The sequence below is a fragment of the Engraulis encrasicolus genome, chromosome 24, assembly GCF_034702125.1.
Source record: "Engraulis encrasicolus isolate BLACKSEA-1 chromosome 24, IST_EnEncr_1.0, whole genome shotgun sequence".
Taxonomy (NCBI): domain Eukaryota; kingdom Metazoa; phylum Chordata; class Actinopteri; order Clupeiformes; family Engraulidae; genus Engraulis; species Engraulis encrasicolus.
In genome coordinates this window covers 14,714,779-14,735,607 of record NC_085880.1, presented here as the reverse complement: position 1 = coordinate 14,735,607, position 20,829 = coordinate 14,714,779, and the positions used below count along the sequence as shown (strand labels likewise).

The 20,829-nt window shown below is 43.4% G+C and overlaps 2 protein-coding genes across 2 annotated transcripts; one reads left to right on the top strand and one right to left on the bottom strand.

Annotated features, from left to right (window-relative positions):
* Positions 1 to 7,958: 7,958 nt before the first annotated feature.
* tmem72 (transmembrane protein 72) lies at positions 7,959 to 14,495 on the bottom strand. The gene is made up of 6 exons (XM_063191366.1): positions 14,034 to 14,495; positions 13,362 to 13,428; positions 13,071 to 13,142; positions 10,092 to 10,231; positions 9,049 to 9,326; positions 7,959 to 8,877 (listed from the first exon to the last, which is right to left on the bottom strand). The coding sequence occupies exons 1-6, from the start codon at positions 14,104 to 14,106 to the stop codon at positions 8,692 to 8,694; spliced, it is 816 nt and encodes a 271-aa protein (XP_063047436.1). The 5' UTR covers positions 14,107 to 14,495; the 3' UTR covers positions 7,959 to 8,691.
* Positions 14,496 to 17,501: 3,006 nt separating this feature from the next.
* LOC134440813 (collagen alpha-1(X) chain-like) lies at positions 17,502 to 19,921 on the top strand. The gene is made up of 4 exons (XM_063190957.1): positions 17,502 to 17,835; positions 18,411 to 18,557; positions 18,977 to 19,108; positions 19,248 to 19,921. The coding sequence occupies exons 1-4, from the start codon at positions 17,595 to 17,597 to the stop codon at positions 19,523 to 19,525; spliced, it is 798 nt and encodes a 265-aa protein (XP_063047027.1). The 5' UTR covers positions 17,502 to 17,594; the 3' UTR covers positions 19,526 to 19,921.
* The last annotated feature ends 908 nt before the right edge of the window (positions 19,922 to 20,829 follow it).

Here is a 20,829-nt window from a genome sequence, read left to right as displayed (position 1 = left end):
TTAATCGAATATGGACGCCATCACCAGACATGGTGGACTCTTAATTACATTGTAGCTATAGGTTGTCATACATGGAGAATTCATCTCCATACTCAGATTTAAGATTAGAATCAAAGGACATGATTTCATAGGTTGAATTCATGTTTACAAGTGACAGTTGACTTTCATGTCAATACGCTGTTCTTTTGAATGAAAATGTTTTCTCTACTTCCACTTTTATTTTAATGCTTATTATAACATGATGCAATATGTCCACCTCAATCCACCTCTTCCATTATGAGACATATTTACACACATAAGTCTGAATGTGCCTAAATATAATATGCACATCTACATTTTGTGCAGGAATTCATTGTTTGCCGATTTTATTGCGGTGCTTACATTATATCTTTCGATGGTGGAAAGGTGAAACGTGGATCAAAACAGTTTATGTTATTGTGAGGAATTTACTTGATATATGCTAACTCCTTCCCAACAATTAGGCCTATCAACCTCCTCCTCTCCAGTGATTTGGTAGGACACACAATATCATGCACTGCATGGCACTTTTGCTGCAAATGCAACAAAAGCAAAGTATGGCGTTTTGCAATGATCAGTCCTATCTAATTCAGATGTCACATGGTTACATAAAATGCCCCACATTATCAAATCTCTATATTGAGTCAGGCACACATACCCCTTCCTATCCTCCTGCCAGTCACCGAAGTGGGATGGGTGGTATTGAACAGGGCTTTAGTCCCACTGCTCCTGTATCTGCCACTTATACATGGGTTCTCATTGTTTATTAACACAATGTTATGAAGAGGGGCAAGACACTGGCAGCCAACCACGTGAGCTTTTTTTTTTTTTGACAGACAGCGGTTTCCAACAATCAGAGGCTGAGTTGTGCGCGGCTAGGTTCGCAGTCAGGTTATAAACAAAATTTAGAACCCATGTATTCTCAAGGCACACAAAGACATCACAACTTGTGCTTGCCTCATCCAACACTGCATCTGCAAGAAGTGGCATGGCGTACATGGAGTCAAGCAGTTGCTGCAATTCAGCAACTCCAGGAGGGGTGATTAGGAATAGGTTAACTTAGTATACCAAGTAAACAATTTTGGTTAGAGTAGAGGAGGGTGACTGTATGTGCATATATAGGATTTGGTATATATATAAACTGGTATCAGAAGTAGTGTGGAGTCAAGTCTCTTGGCGGAAATACGTAGGATGGTGCGCAAGGCTAATAGAAATGGGCACCCTCGTCTTTCTCACAGCACATGAACACAATATTCAAAAATGGACATTCCAAGTCAGCAAGGACATTCTGATTTTTGATACCTCCTCCTCGTATAACTTAACCCATTGTGTCCTGGAAACACAAATAGGTTTTTCAGGATCTTGAGATTTTAGCTGTTTTATTAACTATGTGGGTATGTTAGAGCTGAATGAACACATTACAATGCAAGGGGAGGGTATTGGTTTTTAAATGTAACTCATTTTATGTTTGTATGTGCTTCGGAGGCTGAGACATTGCAGATTTAATAGGAAGAGGGCACCCTTTCCCAAAAAGGGCTTAGGACAAAATGGGTTAATTAGCAGTCCATTTTTGAATATTGTGTTCATGTGAGAAAGACAGGGAAGTGCCCATTTCTGTGCCTCGGCACCTTAAAACTACCACTTGCTCTTCTGCCTGCCATTGGCTCTCTCTCTCTCCAGCTGAGCATCGTTATTGATACACTGCAGATGTACATTCCAGTATATTTTAACTAGGCCAATTTAAAGTCTATACTTGCACAATTCTACCAACAGAAGATAACAGACTGACTCTCTTTTCCTCCTGCTCCCCTGTTCAGCAGGGCTGGATCCCCACATGGCTGCATGCTGAGCCCCCCATCTAAAGTCTATCTGTCCATGACTGCAGCATGACCAGCAAAAGGGACTGAAGGTGGCAGCCTGGTGTACAGAGACCGAGACAAATTTCTCTAACTCTGAATAAGGGCAGTCATGGGTGAGCGGTTAGGGCGTCAGACTTGCATCCCAGAGGTTGCCGGTTCCACTCCCGACCCGCCAGGTTGGTGGGGGGAGTAATCAACCAGACAGTGCTCTCTCCCCCATCCTCCTTCATGACTGAGGTACCCTGAGCATGGTACCGTCCCACCGCACTGCTTCCCATGGGGCGCCACTGAGGGCTGCCCCCTTGCACGGGTGAGGCATAAATGCAATTTCGTAGTGTGCAGTGTTCACTTGTGTGCTGTGGAGTGCTGTGTCACAATGACAATGGGAGTTGGAGTTTCCCAATGGGCTTTCACTTTTCACTTTCACTTTCAATGAAAAGAAAACCAAAGAGATTATTGCTGCATTCAGGAGGCACACCTATAGCGAGAATAGACCTAGCCCTCTCTGAACTTCCCACTGTCACAGAGCTAAAACATTGTCTTGGACATTATCCTGGTTCTGAGTTCTTGGGTCTGTACAGATGTATCATTGGCACTACAGATGTATCATCAAAGTAAGGACCAAAGACTAAAACCACATTTCACACACATGGACTGTCTGACTGTTCATTACAATCTCTTGTTCCCCTGATCTCCTTCCATCCTCCGGTTGTTGTGCAATAATTGATACAGTGCAATGTGTTGAGCTGAATTCTTGCCGTACTACAGAACAAAGACCAGCCTTGTAATTAATGGTTATAATTGTCACAGAGTGGCCATCTCAGCTGAAATATGTACATTAAGCAAGACAATCTATGCAATAACTTTGGATGACTGATGTGCAATACCAGCCTGAGTATGTCCTTTATGTATATATTCACACACACACACACACACACACACACACACACACACACACAATGCCACTCCCTTATCTGTACACTCTATTCTATTCTATTCTATTCTATTCTATATATTATTCACATCAGTCTGCCTCTTGATCCCCTTTATAGGCCTAGATATACACTGATCTGAGCACAGCAATTAAACCGGCAAACATGAAGTAATTCCCATTGTACAAAGGATAATATTAGAAAATATTCGATTTAGGGACTTTCAGACTCTTGTGTGCATTTATTTTTTATGGGTGAAGAGGTGTGGAAACATTGTGAGGTGGTTTGAGGTGGAAACATTTTTCATGGTATAATGCATTAAAAGTGTAATTGAAATAGGGAGAGATTTAAATACAAATGGTCAATTTATGGAAAAGGTAATCTGCTGTTGCAAACATGAATTCAGTCTACACTGAAATAATTTCCTTTGATATCTATCTTAAATCTGAGTATGGAAATTAATTATCCTTGTATGAAAACCTGATGCTACATAATGTACTTAAGAGTTTACCTTGTGTAATCAAAGAAATGTACACTGTAGACTGGTGACGGCGGCCATATTGGATTCCTTCATTTTGATGTACTATGGAAATTAAAGCCATTAAGCACCCTTCAAACCCCCTGAAAATGTTGTATATCAAACATGAACACTATCAAAGACAATATGTCCTTAAAGCAAAAATATGGGCAGTGAGAAGTGCAGTATTTTGGGGTCAAAAATCAGTGTTTTTTTGTGGTGTCATCCCATGTTCTACTGCCCATAACTAAAGAATGGAAAAAGGTAGACACAAACTTCTTTTTTCAGGTGAAAGTAGACAGTTCAGTGTAGTTTTCTGTAGTATTTGTGTTCACAGAGACAAAGAGCATTTTTTTCTGTGGATCTTGAAAGATTAGTAAAAATGTTAAAAATCGTTGACAATATGAGGCTCTCTGCTTTTAAAATGGCTGCCAGCCAATGACATAAGCATTTTCCTCCAATCTGAGCTTAAATCTGATGACATAATGGCTTTCCCCATGTCTGAAAACATAAAAATAAGTGCTATTTTCAAATTCATACCTTATTTAGTCCAAAAGAAAAGTGATTGCAGGATTTTAAAACTGTGGCGGCGGCCATATTGGATTTTGCCCGTTTTGAGGCATTTCGGTACATTTTTGCGTCCGGCATACGGCAGATTTGGATTCAGCACCCTTGAATACCCCTAAATCAGTTGTATGCCGAAAATTAACATGATTTGCCTTCAGGACCTTAAATAAGCACCTTTTCAGAAATCCTGCCTAGACTATTATTAAAGACATCTACCAAGCAAGTGGCATTTTCATGATTGGCCACCACCATGGAAATTCCTCTTGGTCCTCCAGCTGTAAACAAATCCACCACTTCCATTGTTGTCAAGTTTGCAACTTTGTTGCTACATTTAACAAGTTTTTGCCATCCCTGGCGACTAAAAACGAGCCTTTTCATTGACAAAATCATTGTGTTTCAACATAATTGTAAAGCTGCACCGCCGTCAGAGGCATTTTTCACGGTGAAGCACTGCTGCAGATTAGCTCTGATCTCCTAAAAGTAGCTAGCACTACCCATTTGAATTATGAATGTATGTATGTGGGCTAGCCTAGTAAACCAGCCCCACCCGCTGGACGGCATTTTTTTGTTTTTGTTTTAATAACACATCCAATCTCGCATTAAGGCTGGCAATAAGGTCACGTGTGGGCACGTTTTCTACAGATCAGCACAGCGTGCATGATGCTGTGACGTCACACGTAACATGAAGATGACGTCATCTACCGTCTTTTCAGCGAGCCAATAGCAACTTTGGCTGTTTTTTTGGCAACACTGCTGCTCTTCTTGCTATTGTTGTTGGTTGGCACCAAGCCTATCAGTGTTCTCTCGGGAGGACTCGCTTATGATGTACAGTACAAAAAGCTGCTTGTATGCTGCTCTAACACGTGCCAATTAGCTACCAGAGGTGGATATATAAAATCACCCCAGCATCTTCACACAGGGGAGAAGCCATACCACTGCAGATCATCAAAGTGATGGTTTAAATATAGTACAGATAATGCCGTTACATAGTATAGGCTACTGTATACAAATATGTTGTCTAGGTAGGGAGGACTCGCTTGTGATGTACAAAACAGCTTTTTGTATGCTGCTCAAACACTGGCCAATTAGCTACCAAAGGTGGATATATAAACTCACCCCAGCATCTTCATTTTTTTTACCCCAGCATTTTCACACAGGGGAGAAGCCATACCACTGCAGATCATCAAAGTGATGGTTTAAATATAGTACAGACAATGCTGTTACATATAGGCTACTGTATACAAATATGTTCTGTCCCTGTGGGTCTCCAAATTGACCACACAGATGAAAGGCCTTATGACAGCTGATTCTTCAGGGGGAAGTAGTCTAGCTTCTTTGTCTTCTTCTTTTTCTTGCTTTCCCCCAAATATTGCTCAGCTAATCCAAACTGAATAATATGTTGATTTAAAATATGACGGGCATATATAAATCTGATCTGCACTTGCTGGCCACTATATCTGAACAACCCCATTAGCTTTACACAGGTGAGAAGTCCTACCACTGCAGATCATTAAAAGGGGGGTTGAAATTCTGAACACTCAGTTAGTCGCTCTCGCAAGACATTCAAAGTAACCCCAGCGGCTTCACACAGGGGAGAGGCCCTACCACTACAGATCCCTCAACCAGTGTTGCCCAAAATTAAATCACAGAAAGTCGTTATTGGCTCTCATCGGCCAGAAGTCGCCAGAGCACGACTCGCTGATCTCCATAAAATATGTCGACTTTCATAAAGCAAAGGGGCAGTGCTAGCTTCTTTTTAGAGCTCATCCAATCTGCAGCACTGCTTAACCTGAGACAAGCTTCTAGTCAGTGGCAGCGAAGATTTACTGCTGTGCTGTCATTGTAAGTTGCCAGATGCACACAAAAAATTGCTGAAGTCGCTAGATGAGCTTTTAAGTTGCTGGAGCCTGCCAAAGGTCGCTAAATCAACATAATTTAAATAGGGTGGTGATAATGGCGTTACACATGTACCATATGAGGACCCCATCAACTTCACACAGGTGAGAGGCCCTACAACTGCAGGTCATTAGTGTTCGGGAGATTGGTTTAAATATGGTAGTAAGAAGATGAACAATCCCTCTGCATTTGTTGGCCACGGGGAAAAAAAAGACTTGTCCACCATTGCCAGAAATGACCCCACCAGCTCCACACAGGTGAGAAGCCCTATCAATGCAAATCATTAAATGTTAATAAAGATAAACAGACACACACGTGATTTGCTACCCTTTCATGATGTGTGTAATGAACTCACAGGTGAGAGTTCCTATCACAGTCAAAAAGTCGCAGAAATTGCTAGATGAGGTTTTTAGTTGCCAGAGACTGCTGAATGTCAGTAAATCGACATCATATTGTGGTGGTAATGGTGTTCAACAAATTAAATTAAGACCCTAACAACTTCACACAGGTGAGAGGCCGTACAACTGCAGGTCATTAGTGTAATGGTTTTTATTAGCTGCTTAGGGTCATTTCAGAAATGCCCACAATTGCCAAAAAATGACCCCACTAGCTTCACACAGGTGAGAAGCCCAATCACTGCAAATCAAAAAATGGTTTTAAAAAAAGATGAACAGACTATTAATTTGCTACCCTTTCGTGTTGGTTATTACCCCACAGGTGAGAGAGTTCCTATCACAGTCTACTGTTTGTTTTGTGCTATGTGGCTGTTTGTCCTAAGGGTACAGTAATGTGGGGGTCAACCGCCATTCCGACATACCGCTATTCCGACAGTATTTGATGGTCATTCTGAGTCATTTGAACATTGTTGCAGGTTCTTAAAGGCTCGTGAACAACGTTCTAACTCAATGGACATTTGTAACCATTTTTGCTACATGAGCGGAAGTGAAGAGAGTGACAGCTAGTGATGGGATTTTCGGCTCTTCTTTGAGAACACACAAAACAATGCATTTGGAAGTTTGTACACAGTCCAGGAGTTTATTATTATCAACACAATCCTTATAGCTTCTCTTCTGCTAAAGCTGCGTTGACGTCATTTCCGTGATCTGGGACGAGCCGTAAAAGTCCACATTGAAACTCATAATATGTCCAAGGAAAAGTGAATACAGCATCAATATTGCTAACTAAAATAGATATGGGCGTCCTTCGAAGTTGAGCCACTCATCATCGCGTTCGAAGCTAACATACTCTTCTGTCTTCTCTGGTTTCTCCTGTCATCTTGTGTAGTCTCTTCCGGCAATATATGCCATGCTGTGGGCAGGATATCGCAAAATCACCCGATGTTGCAGGGGAAGTTTATATTTTTTTGAAAATGTTAAGAATTATTATTATCTTGTAATTGTTGAAAAATGGTACTGCACACAAAATATAACTTCATTCTTGCAGATTGGCGTTATTAGAATGCATGCTTTCTGCTAGATTTTGGGGATACTCAATGAGGACTTGTGTGTTCGTGCTCGTCCCAGATCACGGAGGGTACGTTGGTCGAAAGTTGTGGTTAAGCTGCACTCTTAAGCCATAAAAGGTCATTGAAAAATATTGAAAAAGAAGGTGAATTCTTGTAATAACTTCATTTGGGCAACACATGGTGAAACGATGACAAAACATTTTATTGAAAAGCAACCATATTTCAATTGCTGTCCCTCTGTAACGAAAATACCCTGTCCCACTTTACCGGTGGTGAAGTGACTGGCAAAGTGGGACAATGGAAAATGCAGCACTAATTGTTTGTTATTATTATTTTTTTAATGAACAAAAATGGAATCTTAACTACCTGATACTTAACAGTCACCTTTCATATGAAGAAAATTATTTAGGCCTTATGTTTATATTTAAGACATTGGGCCCTTTAATATTATTTTTGTTTGTTACTGTATGTCATTTGCATACAGCAAGACATCACAACCACACTTAATATTTAAAATCTTACATCCTAGAGAAAAAAATGACCAAAAGGTGTAAGGTGCTTAAGTTTGGCAACAAAACTGAGCTGTCCCACTTAACTGTTGTTCCACTTAACCGTTTTTCATCCTAAACAAGTCATGATATTCAGAGGGTCAAAGAATGAGGTAAATGTCAGCCATACTTAAAAATAAAATACTGCTTTAAGTCAATTGTGTTAAAATGGTGTAATCTCTCATGTTTAGAAATGACACATCATTCATTGGGCTATGATGAGTCAGGACATGTAATATCCCCTTATAACTGTAAGGGGTATGGGGGGTGCTGTGGAGCAGTGCACTAATGCATCTTTACTATGTAGCCCAGTGGTTCCCAACCTTTTTCCCCAGGGACCCATATTTTTACCATTGTGAGCTTTGGTGACCCAGCACCCGCATGACATTGAGTCGCGTGATAGGCTCTGTTTCCTGCGAAAACTCATTTTAGTTATCATTTTGTTCCTCAATTCGTCTTTGTTCAAAAACAGAATAAATGTTTAATGTAGCACTTAAATTTTGTTGCTTCTATGCAATTGTCATTCATTAAACATGGGCTACATATGGTATTAAAATGAAACCCCTTAAAATCAAGAGGGCTTCGCGACCCCCCGTGGATCTTTGGTGACCCATAGGTTGGGTCGCGACCCATAGGTTGGGAACCACTGATGTAGCCTACTGTACGGCCTACAGTTGTCTTTCTTAACTGGTGGGTCTGGACCAAAAAGTGGGTCACACAGGGATCCTGGGTGGGTCGCGGAGCTGTGGTACTGAAAAATGTATTAATTTTATTGCCAGTCTCAAAATAGAATCAAGATGCCGTAATGATCTGGATGCAGTTTAGATGAAGGCAAAGGCGCTAAAGGTGGAATGATGGATATACTATATGTACTAGGCTCTATCTGGCATCATGGCGGTATCATTGGAGCCTTGTCGGAGGTGGTCTCTGAGTCCACATAGACATACTCCTCCATCTCAGTCTCCTGTGCCCCTTCCTCTGTCAAGGGGCCCCCAAAACAGCCACCACGGCCTGATGAACCGAACCCCCTCCTACTGCCACTGCTTCTGGTCCTTGGGGAGGGGGAGGGCTGAGCCTGCAAATAGACCATGAATATCATAATATCATATAATGTAGGATAGTCTAATACAGGCTAATATATCATATATTACTATGGGTAAACAGGTAAAGTTGTTGAATAACATGCTCATTCTGAATGAATATGAATGGTAACAGGCGAGGCCTCATGGTAACAGGCGAGGCCTACCTGCAGGTCTGCACAGACGGTAGGCGGGGGCGCCTGGAGGCGGCTGTTGCTTGGCAGAAATCCACGGGGGGAGAGGGACAGGGTGGGTCGCGAGCCCATGATGACGTGGAAGAAGGAGAAGGTCTGCTCGGTGCTGCCCTCCTCTGTCAGGGCGGTGTCGGTGCGGGAGGGGTCGCAGTACGTGTGTGTGGCCTCGCTGGAGGGGCCACCGTCAGGCTCCGCCTTCTTACGCTTGCTCAACAGGAAGTTCAGGAGGCCGGTGGCCAGCAGCATGCAGCCTGCACACACACTCATGCACACACACACACACACACACAGTGATCAACAGCATTCAGCCTACATACACACACAGTAATCAGCGGTACTATTCAGCCTACACACACACATACACTGTATAATGTTGCCTATATTGGACTGTACACACAGTGAAAAGTGGAATGCCTCCTGGCACACATACACACACACACCTCATGGGCTGTATACTGTATACACAGTTATTAGTGGAATGACGCAGTAGATGCACTCATACACTGAATAGACAAACACACATAGCGATGCAACAGCCTAGTAAAGAATGACACACGTTGTACACTAGAGCTGTGTATTGATTCAAGTTTCAGACTCGTTTTTTTTTCGACTCGCTCAAATTCGATCTGATTTCCTATTCAATCTGATTTCAATTCGATATGGGAGTTAATGTTATTAAAAACATAGGCAATTTGAGCTGTTTCCTTCATTTCATGACTGTAGAAAAGCAATATTATATCGATATTACTGTAAACAGGAAATCTTACAAGTATTGGTAGTTACTGATGGCTGGAAGGCTGATGAAAAGGTCAACCGTGGGGGAAAATATTAATAATAATAATAATAATAAATATATAATAATTATTTTAAAAATCGATCTTTGGACGTACGAATTGATAATCGGAAATTAATTTGTGAATCCATTTAAAATCGGAAAATCTCTTTTTTCAACACAGCTCTATTGTACACATAAGTGAAATGCCACCTAGCAGAAGCACACACACACACACACACACCTGGTATAAGAGCGTGCCAGAGCATGAGGGGGTGGAGGAAGCAGAGTAATGACATCATGGTGTAGTACATGAACTTCTGGAAGCTGCTGACATGAGCCATCCTCTTCCATAGCACCATAGCCTTGCAGTCTGGAGGACAACTACGCACAGACACACACACACACAGACATGAGCCATCCTCTTCCATAGCACCAGAGCCTTGCAGTCTGGAGGACAACTACGCACACACACAGACATGAGCCATCCTCTTCCATAACACCAGAGCCTTGCAGTTAGGAGGACAACTACGCACAGAGAGAGAGATGAGCAATCCTTTTCCATAACACTTATACTTGTTACAATCAGGAGGACAACCACACACACACACAGACATGAGCCATCCTCTTCCATAGAAACAGAGCCTTGCAGTTAGGAGGACAACTACACACACACACACACACAGATGAGCAATCCTTTGCCATAGCACCAGAACCTTACAGGCAGGAGGACAACCACACACACACACACACGTCATCCTCTTCCCTAACACTAGAGCCTTGCAGCTAGGAGGACAACAACAAGAGACATGAGCTATTGCTTTCCACAACACCAGAACCTTGCAGTCAGGTGGAAACAACTACTCAACACACATACTACTGAGCCATCATCTCCCACACAACATGTCATCATGCATAGGCGTATCTATGTCATGCTGATTTGAACCCACTATTGCGTGTCTCCAATACACATTTCCAAGTTAAAGCGTGCTCCACAACTGCGCAAACCTCGTCACGTGTCAAAAGTGCATGAAAGCGCTTCACCGTTGCGTTGAGGAGCACGCTTTACCTTCAAAATGCGTCGCACCAACACGCTGAATGCACTAGCGTGCGATACATACGCTAAAGCATGATGACAGCCTGCTCCCACAATACCACAAGCATACAGTCCGGCAGACAACCAGAGAAAGGGATTAGTATAGTGGAGAGGAGAGGAAAGGGAAGAGAGGATGGAGAGATAATAGGAGAGGCCAGAGAAGGGAAGAATGGAGAGGAGAGGAGGGAGAGAGGGGTATAGGGGAAAGAGTGGAGGAAAAAGTGAGCGATGAACAGGGTTTGGGGAGGTGTAAAAAAGAAATAATAATAATAATAATAATTGTATTTGTATAGCACTGTGTCATACAAGGCATGTAACTCAAAGTGCTTAACAAATGGGAAAAAAAACATTGTTAGAGATAGATTTAAAAGGAGAGGTATAGAGGAGAGGCAGAAAAAGCAGGAAGGCAGAGGAAGAAGAGATAGACAGAGAATGTAGAGTCATAAGGTCAACGTAGGTTAGGACCAGGATTCTTAGATGTGTAAGGTCCATAGTGGCTGGGCCTATCATAAGTCATAGATAGTCACACAGAGATTGGGCGCTCAGGTGCGGCCCCTGGCATCGTTTGTAAGGGGGGGGAAAAAAGCTCAGTGAGGTCTGAGAAAAAAGACCCCCTGTAGTCAGGAAGAAACCTCAGGCAGAGACCAGCGGCCACCTAGGGGAGCCCCCTGCCAGGGCTGGATTGCGAGTAGTAAGGGCGCTGCGGCAGCTGGGACACTATGACGCCTTGGCAGCTAGGAGTTGGCAAGGATGAAGAGGTGGGTCTTCAGCTGCTTCTTAAAGGAGTCGACGGAGGTGGCTGATCGGATCTCGATGGGGAGGGCGTTCCATCTCTTGGGCGCATAGCAGGCAAACGCGGCGTCGCCGATCTTCTTCTGCGGGGGGGTGGGGGTCCTTAGCAGCTTGGCATCAGTGGACCTGAGAGCTCGAGCAGGGGCATAAAAAGAGAGTATGTCTGAGATATAGCTAGGGGCAAGTCCATTTAATGCTTTAAATACTGTGAGCAGAATCTTAAAGTCGATTCTGTATGAGACAGGTAACCAGTGCAGGTCTGCCAAGACAGGAGAGATGTGCTCTCTCATTCTGGTTCTTGTTAGGATTCTTGCCGCAGAATTTTGAATGAGTTGCAATTTGTCAATTAATTTTTTTGGGAGACCAGAGAAGAGAGCATTGCAGTAGTCTATCCTACTGGTGACAAAGGCATGAATAAGTTTCTCAGCGTCTTGTCGGGGGGCCAAGCCGCGCACTTTGTTGACATTTCTAAGATGGAAAAAAGCAGATTGATAGATAGAACTTTTTCTAGTACCTTGCTTATAAAGGGGAGGTTTGATATAGGTCTGTAGTTGTTTAAAGAATTCTGATCTAAATTTGTCTTTTTTAGGAGTGGCTTTACCATGGCTGTTTTGAATGAGCTTGGAAAAATGCCTGTAAGCATAGAGGTGTTAACAATTTGCAGTAAAGGTGCTGCTAAGCAACCAAGTATGTTTTTTAGCAGATATGTGGGGATCGCGTCAAGGCTGCAGGTAGACTGCTTACTTTCCCTGACTATTTTACAGAGGTCGTCCTCTGTAATTGGACAAAACTTTTGGAAGCTCTCAGGTCTCCTAGGGGGGTTTAACCCTCCCCTCGGTGTATCGCCTGAGTGGGCGACAGAGGTTGCTGCGTTTCCACCTTGGATGAGGACAGAGAGGAAACAAGCTAGGTGTGTGTATGTCAGGGCTTGACACTGGCACCTGCCAACCAGCCAAATGCTTCTTAAAACTTGGCTGTGGCTGGTAACAATTTCAGTGTCACTAGCCAATTTGACAGGTAGCTTATTCTATGGTATGACATATGAGAATAGTGTATATTCTGCACGTTGCCCCCTGTGTATCAATTGTTCGTATTGAAGTTAAAAAAAGATCAGTTACTCAGTTTCTATTTGTTTGCTTTATTTCAATGTAGAAACCCATGCACTCATCTTCTTGCTTTAAGCACCTCATCTTCTGAGGTTAGATACAGCATGATGATAAAAAAATAATGAATTTTTGGCTGGATGGCTAGTGACTCAGGAAAACCACTAGCCACAGTGGCCGGCAAGCGAGAAAGTTAATGTCAAGCCTTGGTTTATGTGTGTGTGTCTCTTACGGGAGGCAGATCTCCAATAGTGTGTCGACGAAGAAGGCCATCTCAAACAGCATCATGCCTGCAGAGGACACTCTGACACATACACACACACACACACACACACACACACACACACACACACACACACACACACACACACACACACACAGGCCTGCTGAAGAACACACACTAGAGCTCAAAGCCATACAGATGATCACAGTGTGTTTGCAAGTGTGTGTGTGTACATATGTATGTAAATACCCACACACATATATACACACAACCAGGATGTGTGTGCGTGTGCGAACTTACAGCAGGTAGACGGCAAGACTGTGGTGTTCCCCGAGTCCAAGTGTCTCTATGCCCACCCCACACAGCACTACACACACAAACACACACACACACATATACACACAAATGATTACAAACACAAGCACACAGAATGTGGTGTTCCTCTACACTGTATCATTACTATACTGTACAGGTGAGAGGTCATTATAGCAGAGATGGTTTCAAAGAAGCAACAATCTCTGATTATAGTGTGTATGTGTGGCAAGAGTTTTTGTGGGCGTGGGTGTGTGAGGGTATGTGGGGCTTATTTCTGAGGAAAAGGGCTGAGGGAATGTGAAGTGAACGGATTTAGGTCAGTTTTGCATATTCCGCGGAATTAGCCTGAGCCATTGTGCACTTAAACACACACACACACCCCAACTAACATACACACACAAGCACACTTTATAGAACCACATGTGTGGTACACATCCACACACACAGTCAACATAATTGTATTTTTATATACCCACAGAAATAACAATATTAGCGCACACACACATAACACTCGTTAGTGTACACGCATAACAGTTATTGCCATTCACACACACACACACACACACACACCTAACAATACTACCTATACAACTGACATCAGCAACACTGATACACTGATGGTAGCACTTCTACAAAGTGTGTGTGTTTGGTGTGTACCTGCTGCTGTACAGATGCCCATGACTCGACAGGCGCACTCGACTGCTCCCCACAAGGACTCCAAAGTTCCCATGGCGACAGTGTCAACACGAAGAGCCAAGTAGAACTCCAGGTAGAGGAACACACACACTCTCACTCTCACCTCATCTATCGCACACACACACACACACACACACTCAGTTCCCCACTGTCAATAAAAAACACAAAGCTCCTCAACCCAAGTGTGTGCGTGTGTATGTGTCTGTGCGTCTGTGTATGCACACGCAGTCCAGTTCAAAAATATTCCAGTCCAAGAGTCTGGCAGTTTCCAAGTCCTGATAAAGGGAGACCATCCAGCTCTCACATGGCGGAGAGAAAGATGAGGAACCGTAGTAAAGACAGAAAAGAAGAAAGGTGGATTGAAGGGGAGGAGAGAAGGAACGAAGAGACTGCAGTATGTAGTAGACTGTAAGAGGGCAGTGAAAGAGAAGAGGAATGGAGAGAAAAGAGAAGAAAAAACTGCAGAGTGGACTAGAGCTTATGAGAGAAGGAGAGCACATGCTGGTTTTATCCAGATTAAATCTGCCCAACGTAAGCATACACACACACACACACACATTCTTATCTGCACACATGCTCGCACACACACACACACATTCTTGTCTGCACGCGTGCACACAAACATTCACACAGACGGACTTTTCTACATTATTGGGCATTTATTTATGTGTATATCATTCCCCCACATACAGCAAAACTGGTTTGCTCAAATGGAAATCTCACTTTGGGTGTAACCCATTGACTTTTACAAAGATTTTTAGATTAAGTGGGGATGTATTTGTGTCTGTTATGTAAACTAAAAGAGTTTGCAATGGGAGTGAGGGCAGGGAGATCAGTATCAGAATGGTGGCTGAAGGTGGCTGGTTGTGCAGGAGTCAAGGCTGCAGTGCCTCTTCCCAGAGGGCAGGGGGAGCTGATGAGATTGTGTGCGAGGTGGCTTGCATCCCTCACTGACCTTTTCTCAAAGTGAAGTGTGCTGCTATCCTGAGTGCCACAGCCTTGAAGTCGTGCACTGGCAAGAGGAGGCTCATAGCATCACAATCATCTCAAACGATTATGAACATGGAACATGCTTGGAAGCTAGAGAAGTTCTGTTTTGGCCACTAGTAGTTGCTGATGGACTGGCCCAGGACACACTTGTTTTTAACTGATTTTAAACACACAATCTTTTGGCTGTATTTCTGTAGTGGTGTAAGTTGAAAAGTACAGCAAACTACTAGAATGTTAATATCAATTCATAACAGTCCACAAATTGTCCGCAGACAGAAGCTGCGAAACGCAACACAAATAAAACGTAATGAGCACAAACAATGGCCAAGTTGTTTCTCTCTCTCTCTCCACCATGACCAAGTTGTGTTGAGCTATTTTAAGCTATCTACATCGCGCAAACAACAACATACCATATAGTGCGTATACATGTATGGCTTTACAACACCTGTAATAAAAAGCCTAGCAAGAGTATGGAGACTGAAGGATTCTGGGTGTTTTCTCACGGCAAGGATGTGGCAAGTGCAGCCTTGGAAATTCTATGAATTTAAAGTGTAGAACTTGGTAGATTTTGAAGCATACTTCACTTTGGAACAGTACTTGGTGAGTCGCAATGATTTGAAATCTTGAAGCTCTAAATAATACAAAATTAAATAGCAAGGCCAGGACACTTCACATTGAGAAACAGAGACTATTGTGACAGCTTTGCTGGTGAGGCAAGTGGTGTCATAAAGGTAGAACATTAGACAAGAAGACTAGTTCATTGAACTAGTTTAGCTACAACGCTGCTGGTGGATATATTCATGCAAGGGAGTATATTAGTGCGAGTATGTGTCCGTCCGTGTTTCTGTATCTACGTTTTTAGAGTCGAGGGCACGGTGTGCCATGAGTGTGCAGCAAGGAAGTAGCTCAATTATTCCAGAGAGGACCAATCACAGAGCACATATGATACGTTTACGACAATCCAAAAGTCCAGCCGTAAATCCAGCAAATGACCAAGGCTAGAAAGGCAGTCTACATGTGCAATAATAAGATGGCAATCTGTCATACAGGGCATTTTCCTGGTGGGCTGACAGTCCTCAGGGTCCGATGCTGTTGGTTTTTTTTGTTTGTTTTTGTTTTGTTGTTGATGTTGTTTTTTTTTTTTTAGTCTTGCCCACCAAAGATGAGGCGGCCCAATTGTCTATCTTTAATACATGTATAGACAATGAACTGAGGCAAGCATAATTTTGTAGAAAAGCGTCTGTGTGTGGGACTGGTCTACGCCAAAAAGCCCTGGGCCTAACTTAATGGGGAATGCTGGCTGTTGCCTCTCCAGCCATAAGCATTTTATTCATTTATGAATTAAACTTATTGTTACTAAGTTTGTTACATGTCCTGTCTTTTGTCTGTGTAATGAATCTGATAAATCGATATTTAATATTCGTTTTTGCGCCTCAAGAATAACTAATAAATAGGTTTGTGTGCGTGTGTGTGTGACGTGCGTGCATACTGTGTGTGTGTGTGTGTGTGTGTGTGTGTAGAGTAGAGTAGAGTAGAGTATCGTTTATTGATCCCAGGGGGAAATTAAGGTGTCAAGTAGCATACACACATACATAAAAGAAGACATTGTCCACAAGACGTAACACACATATTACACATAAAATAATCATCATATATAGCTCACTGTTACATATATTTGCCAAGGCATCTCTCTCTCTCTCTCTCTCTCTCTCTCTCACACACACACACACACACACACACACACACACACACACACACACACACACACACACACACACACACACACACACACACACACACCAAAAATAAAGTGTAAAGTGTCCACAGTGTTCACATGTGCCTTAGCTGAGTGGCACATAGAAGCCAAGACGAAGTGGCCATAAAGTGTCCAGGAGTGTCCATAGTCTCTCTGCCTAGTACAATGTCCATTGTATTCCTTGGAAAAAGAGATGAGATGGGGGGGGTTTAACACAAGTCGCCCCCCTGTCTCACTACACACACACACACACACACACACACACACACACACACACACACACACACACACACACACACACACACACACACACACACACACACACACACCAAAAATAAAGTGTACATAGTGTCACCTGTGCTGGGTGGCCAAAAACAAAGTGTCCAGGAGTATCAGTAGTCCAGGGGGTTACACAAGTCGCCAACTGTGTCTCTACACACACACACACACACACACACACACACACACACACTGTGTGTGTGTGTGTGTGTGTGTGTGTAATTGTGTTCCCAAATGTGGCAATACTGTTTTGTCCAGTCAAACTCATAAGGAAGTGTTTCCCGTATTTCACCACCAGGTCACATGACTGACATCCCTTTTTCACCCCATTGGCTGTTTGGGTCTCTCTTGATAAAAACCCCTCCGATAAAAACACACTGTTGCACTCCAGAGCAGCACAGAGACACGTGTTTGTGTGTGACTAACTGTGTATTTGACCTTCTGGGCCTGAATCTGGGACACTAGTCAGCTAGAGTGTGTGTAAGTGCAAGTGTGTCATGATGAAGACAAAAACTCCTGTAGCTGTGCCGCTGCCGCTGTGCTGGTGCGTGTGTTTGTGTGTCGGGGGGGTCGCAGCCGAGAGTGGAGGGGAGGCATCAACAGGACAGGAGTGTGTGCCTGATGTCCACACCGTGCTGAGAGAGATGAGTGCACATATTGCAGAGCAGAAACTGGAGCTCACACACACCAAGACACAACTGGAGAAGGAAATAGAGGAGCTGAAGAGAGAGAATGAAGGTAACACCTGTGTGTGTGTGTGTGTGTGTTAGGGCTGCACGACATCAGAAAAAAAAATCGATATTCGATAACAGCATGCAATACCTCAATATCGATATTGAAACGATATTTAGAAATATACTTGTAGGAGTGTTTTTCTTGTAACTAATTTGTCGGTCTGTGTGGGGAGCGTTTCTTTGGTCATGGAGGGGCTTCATGCGCATTTGTTGACATTCAGCAAGTGGTTGGACTGCGCAGAAGTAATCGCACATGATCACAATAATTAAATCATTTTCGCAATACACATATTGCCACTCTTGATATCGCGATTTCGATACATTTGCAATATATTGTTCAGCTCTTGTGTGTTTGTGTGTGTGTGACAGACAGAGAGTGAGAAAGAGATAGTGTGTGTGACAGAGAGAGAATGTGTGTTTATGTGAGAGTTTTGGTGTGTGACAGAGAGAGAATGTGTGTGTGTGTGTTTACATGAGAGTTTGTGTGTGTGGTAAGAGCAAACATACTGTATATACATGGACTTTTGAGCTGTGCTTGACTTCAACAGGGAAATACAAATGTGTTTCCGTGTGTCCTAGCTTTAGCAGACAGGCTGAGTGCTGCTGAGGCTAGGCTGGCAGCCAATGAGAAGCGAGTTGAAGAGCAGAGCGTCCAATCAGAGCAGCTTGAGGCCTCCAACACAGAACTGAACAACACCCTACTCCAGATTACCAGCAATACAGAAGGTACACATACACACACCTACAACAGTAGAGGACTGTGTGTGTGTGTGTGTGTGTGTGTGTGTGTGTGTGTGTGTGTGTGTGTGTGTGTGTGTGTGTGTGTGTGTGTGTGTGAGAGAGAGAGAGAGAGAGAGAGAGAGAGAGAGAGAGAGAGAGAGAGAGAGAGAGAGAGAGAGTGAGAGAGATAGAAAATAAGGTGGTGTTGTGTATTATTTACCAAATAACCCTCTCTGTCTGCCACACACAGACACACTCAAAATATGAATAAGACATAAGGTGGGCTATAGCCAGCTGCGCAATGGATGATGGTTTCGGTTGTAATTATCATTAACCAATTAACCCAATTATTAATACATGTATCTCATCACATAAAAACGCACGCGCACACACACACACACTGACCTGTTGTTTCTCCTCTGCAGTGAGTAAGGTGGCATTCTCAGCCTCGTTCTCAGTGACGTCTAACAAACACATCGGCCCCTTTGACACAACCATCACCCTTGTCTACGACCATGTTTTCACCAACATAGGCAACGCCTACAACAAACACACAGGTGAGGATGTACAGAGGCACCTACAAACGAGCACACACACACACACACACACACAGGTGAGTACGAACACTCAATAGTTTTTGTATGGCTTTATTTGGACAGGGTTTGACTTTTGTTGATCTTTTGTTGTTGCCTTCAGGGATCTTCACGGCCCCGGTGAGAGGAGTGTACCGTTTCAGCTACCACATCTTTGCAGGTGGCTCTCATGGTGCTGGCGCCACCCTGTGGCATAACAGTGTACACGTGGCTGCAGCCTACAACCACAAAGCCCCCCACGACATCAACACGTCCCAGGGGGTCACCTTGGTGCTGCAGCCCGGGGACACAGTCTACCTGCGCCTGGGGGCCGGGGCTTGGGTCTCTGCCTACACTGGACACTACACCACATTCAGTGGACAACTGCTGTTCCTTATATGATACGAAGACAGGCACATGCACACATGTGCACACACACTCCTGATTGTCATATGATATTTTTCTATGACCAGAACTTGTGTCAAATACATGTATTTGTGGCTTCTTTTTTGTGGTATAACCTAGTGATATTCAAAGTGTGGGATAAGGACCCGTTGAGGGCAGTGAGGTTGTGCTAGGGGGGCCACCATGGGAAATTGGCAGGAAAGGTAGGGGCCTATAGCAAAACACATTTCATCGTAATGATCAGAATTGTGCCTTAGGTTTTACTTCTTTTCCAGTTGTTTTAAAAACTTTTTGGGGGACTATTTTTCATTCACCATCCCGATTCCAAATAAGTAAAAGACATTTTTGTGGCACTTTTGTGAGATATTGAAATTCACTTCTGTCATCAGTGACATCATGAGACCAAAAGCTGGCAAGGGAGGACGGGAGTCAGGATATTAGCAGAGAGGGTTCATGGGTATTACAAGAGACAAAAGTCCTGACTTTTTCCGCGTGGTACTGTCCACCAGAGTTGCCAGATGAGGCTGATGATTCCAGCCCAAAATATGCTCAAAACCCGCCTATAAGCACAAAATACCGCCCAATTCTATTGATTTCTATGGCAAAAATTGGGCGGGTTTTTCAGCTAAATGTCATTTTTACCCGCCCAGCCCATCTTTACCCGCCCAGCCCAATTGGACGGGAAACAGCCCAATCTGGCAAGACTGCTGACCACTAAGTGGCGCCAATCAAGGAGCGCAGATGCTGTCATGCCGTGTCCAGACCAAGAGCGAACGAAGCGACGGAAGTCATTATTTCTCTATGGAAGGCACACGACCAGTGCTACCAAAGCAAATTCGCCAGGAGCGAAGCGAACTGAGCGACCAAAGCGAATTTTAACGATTAAAAGTCATCTTATCTTATGGTAATGAGCTATGACGCAATTTGGCGAAAACCAATTGGAACTTTTATATCTCTGAATGTCCCAGGCTGTCAAGCCAGAGCCGTTATGCGATTAGCAAGGTGAAACTTCTTCTGCTACCCACGCTGCCAGGCAGCTCCGTTCGCTCTTGGTCTGGACACGTCATTAGAATGAATGGGGTCCTATGGAGCTCAACCACAGATGCTGCCGTTGCTTGGGAGAGAATCATATTTTCTAAAGGCAGGATAAATTATCCTTTCAAACAGCACTTAGTTTGAATTTTTAAACTTGCGTGATCTTTGTAAAACATTGCTGTGATCACGACTGCCGTAAAGAAATTTCGTTAGCAAGAAGCTAGCGGAGGCTGACTCATAAATGCCAAACCTATAAGAAATCAGAA

Bases quoted from the DNA above. Each gene is read 5' to 3' on its own strand.
- tmem72 (XM_063191366.1), bottom strand. From the start codon at position 14,106: ATGGGAACTTTGGAGTCCTTGTGGGGAGCAGTCGAGTGCGCCTGTCGA. The intron at 13,429-14,033 runs GTACACACCAAA...TTGTGTGTGTAG, and splicing joins GGGCATCTGTACAGCAGCAG to TGCTGTGTGGGGTGGGCATA. The intron at 9,327-10,091 runs GTGTGTGTGTGT...GTGTGTGTGCAG, and splicing joins CTGGCACGCTCTTATACCAG to GCTGCATGCTGCTGGCCACC.
- LOC134440813 (XM_063190957.1), top strand. From the start codon at position 17,595: ATGATGAAGACAAAAACTCCTGTAGCTGTGCCGCTGCCGCTGTGCTGG. The intron at 18,558-18,976 runs GTACACATACAC...TCTCCTCTGCAG, and splicing joins GATTACCAGCAATACAGAAG to TGAGTAAGGTGGCATTCTCA. The intron at 19,109-19,247 runs GTGAGGATGTAC...TGTTGCCTTCAG, and splicing joins CGCCTACAACAAACACACAG to GGATCTTCACGGCCCCGGTG.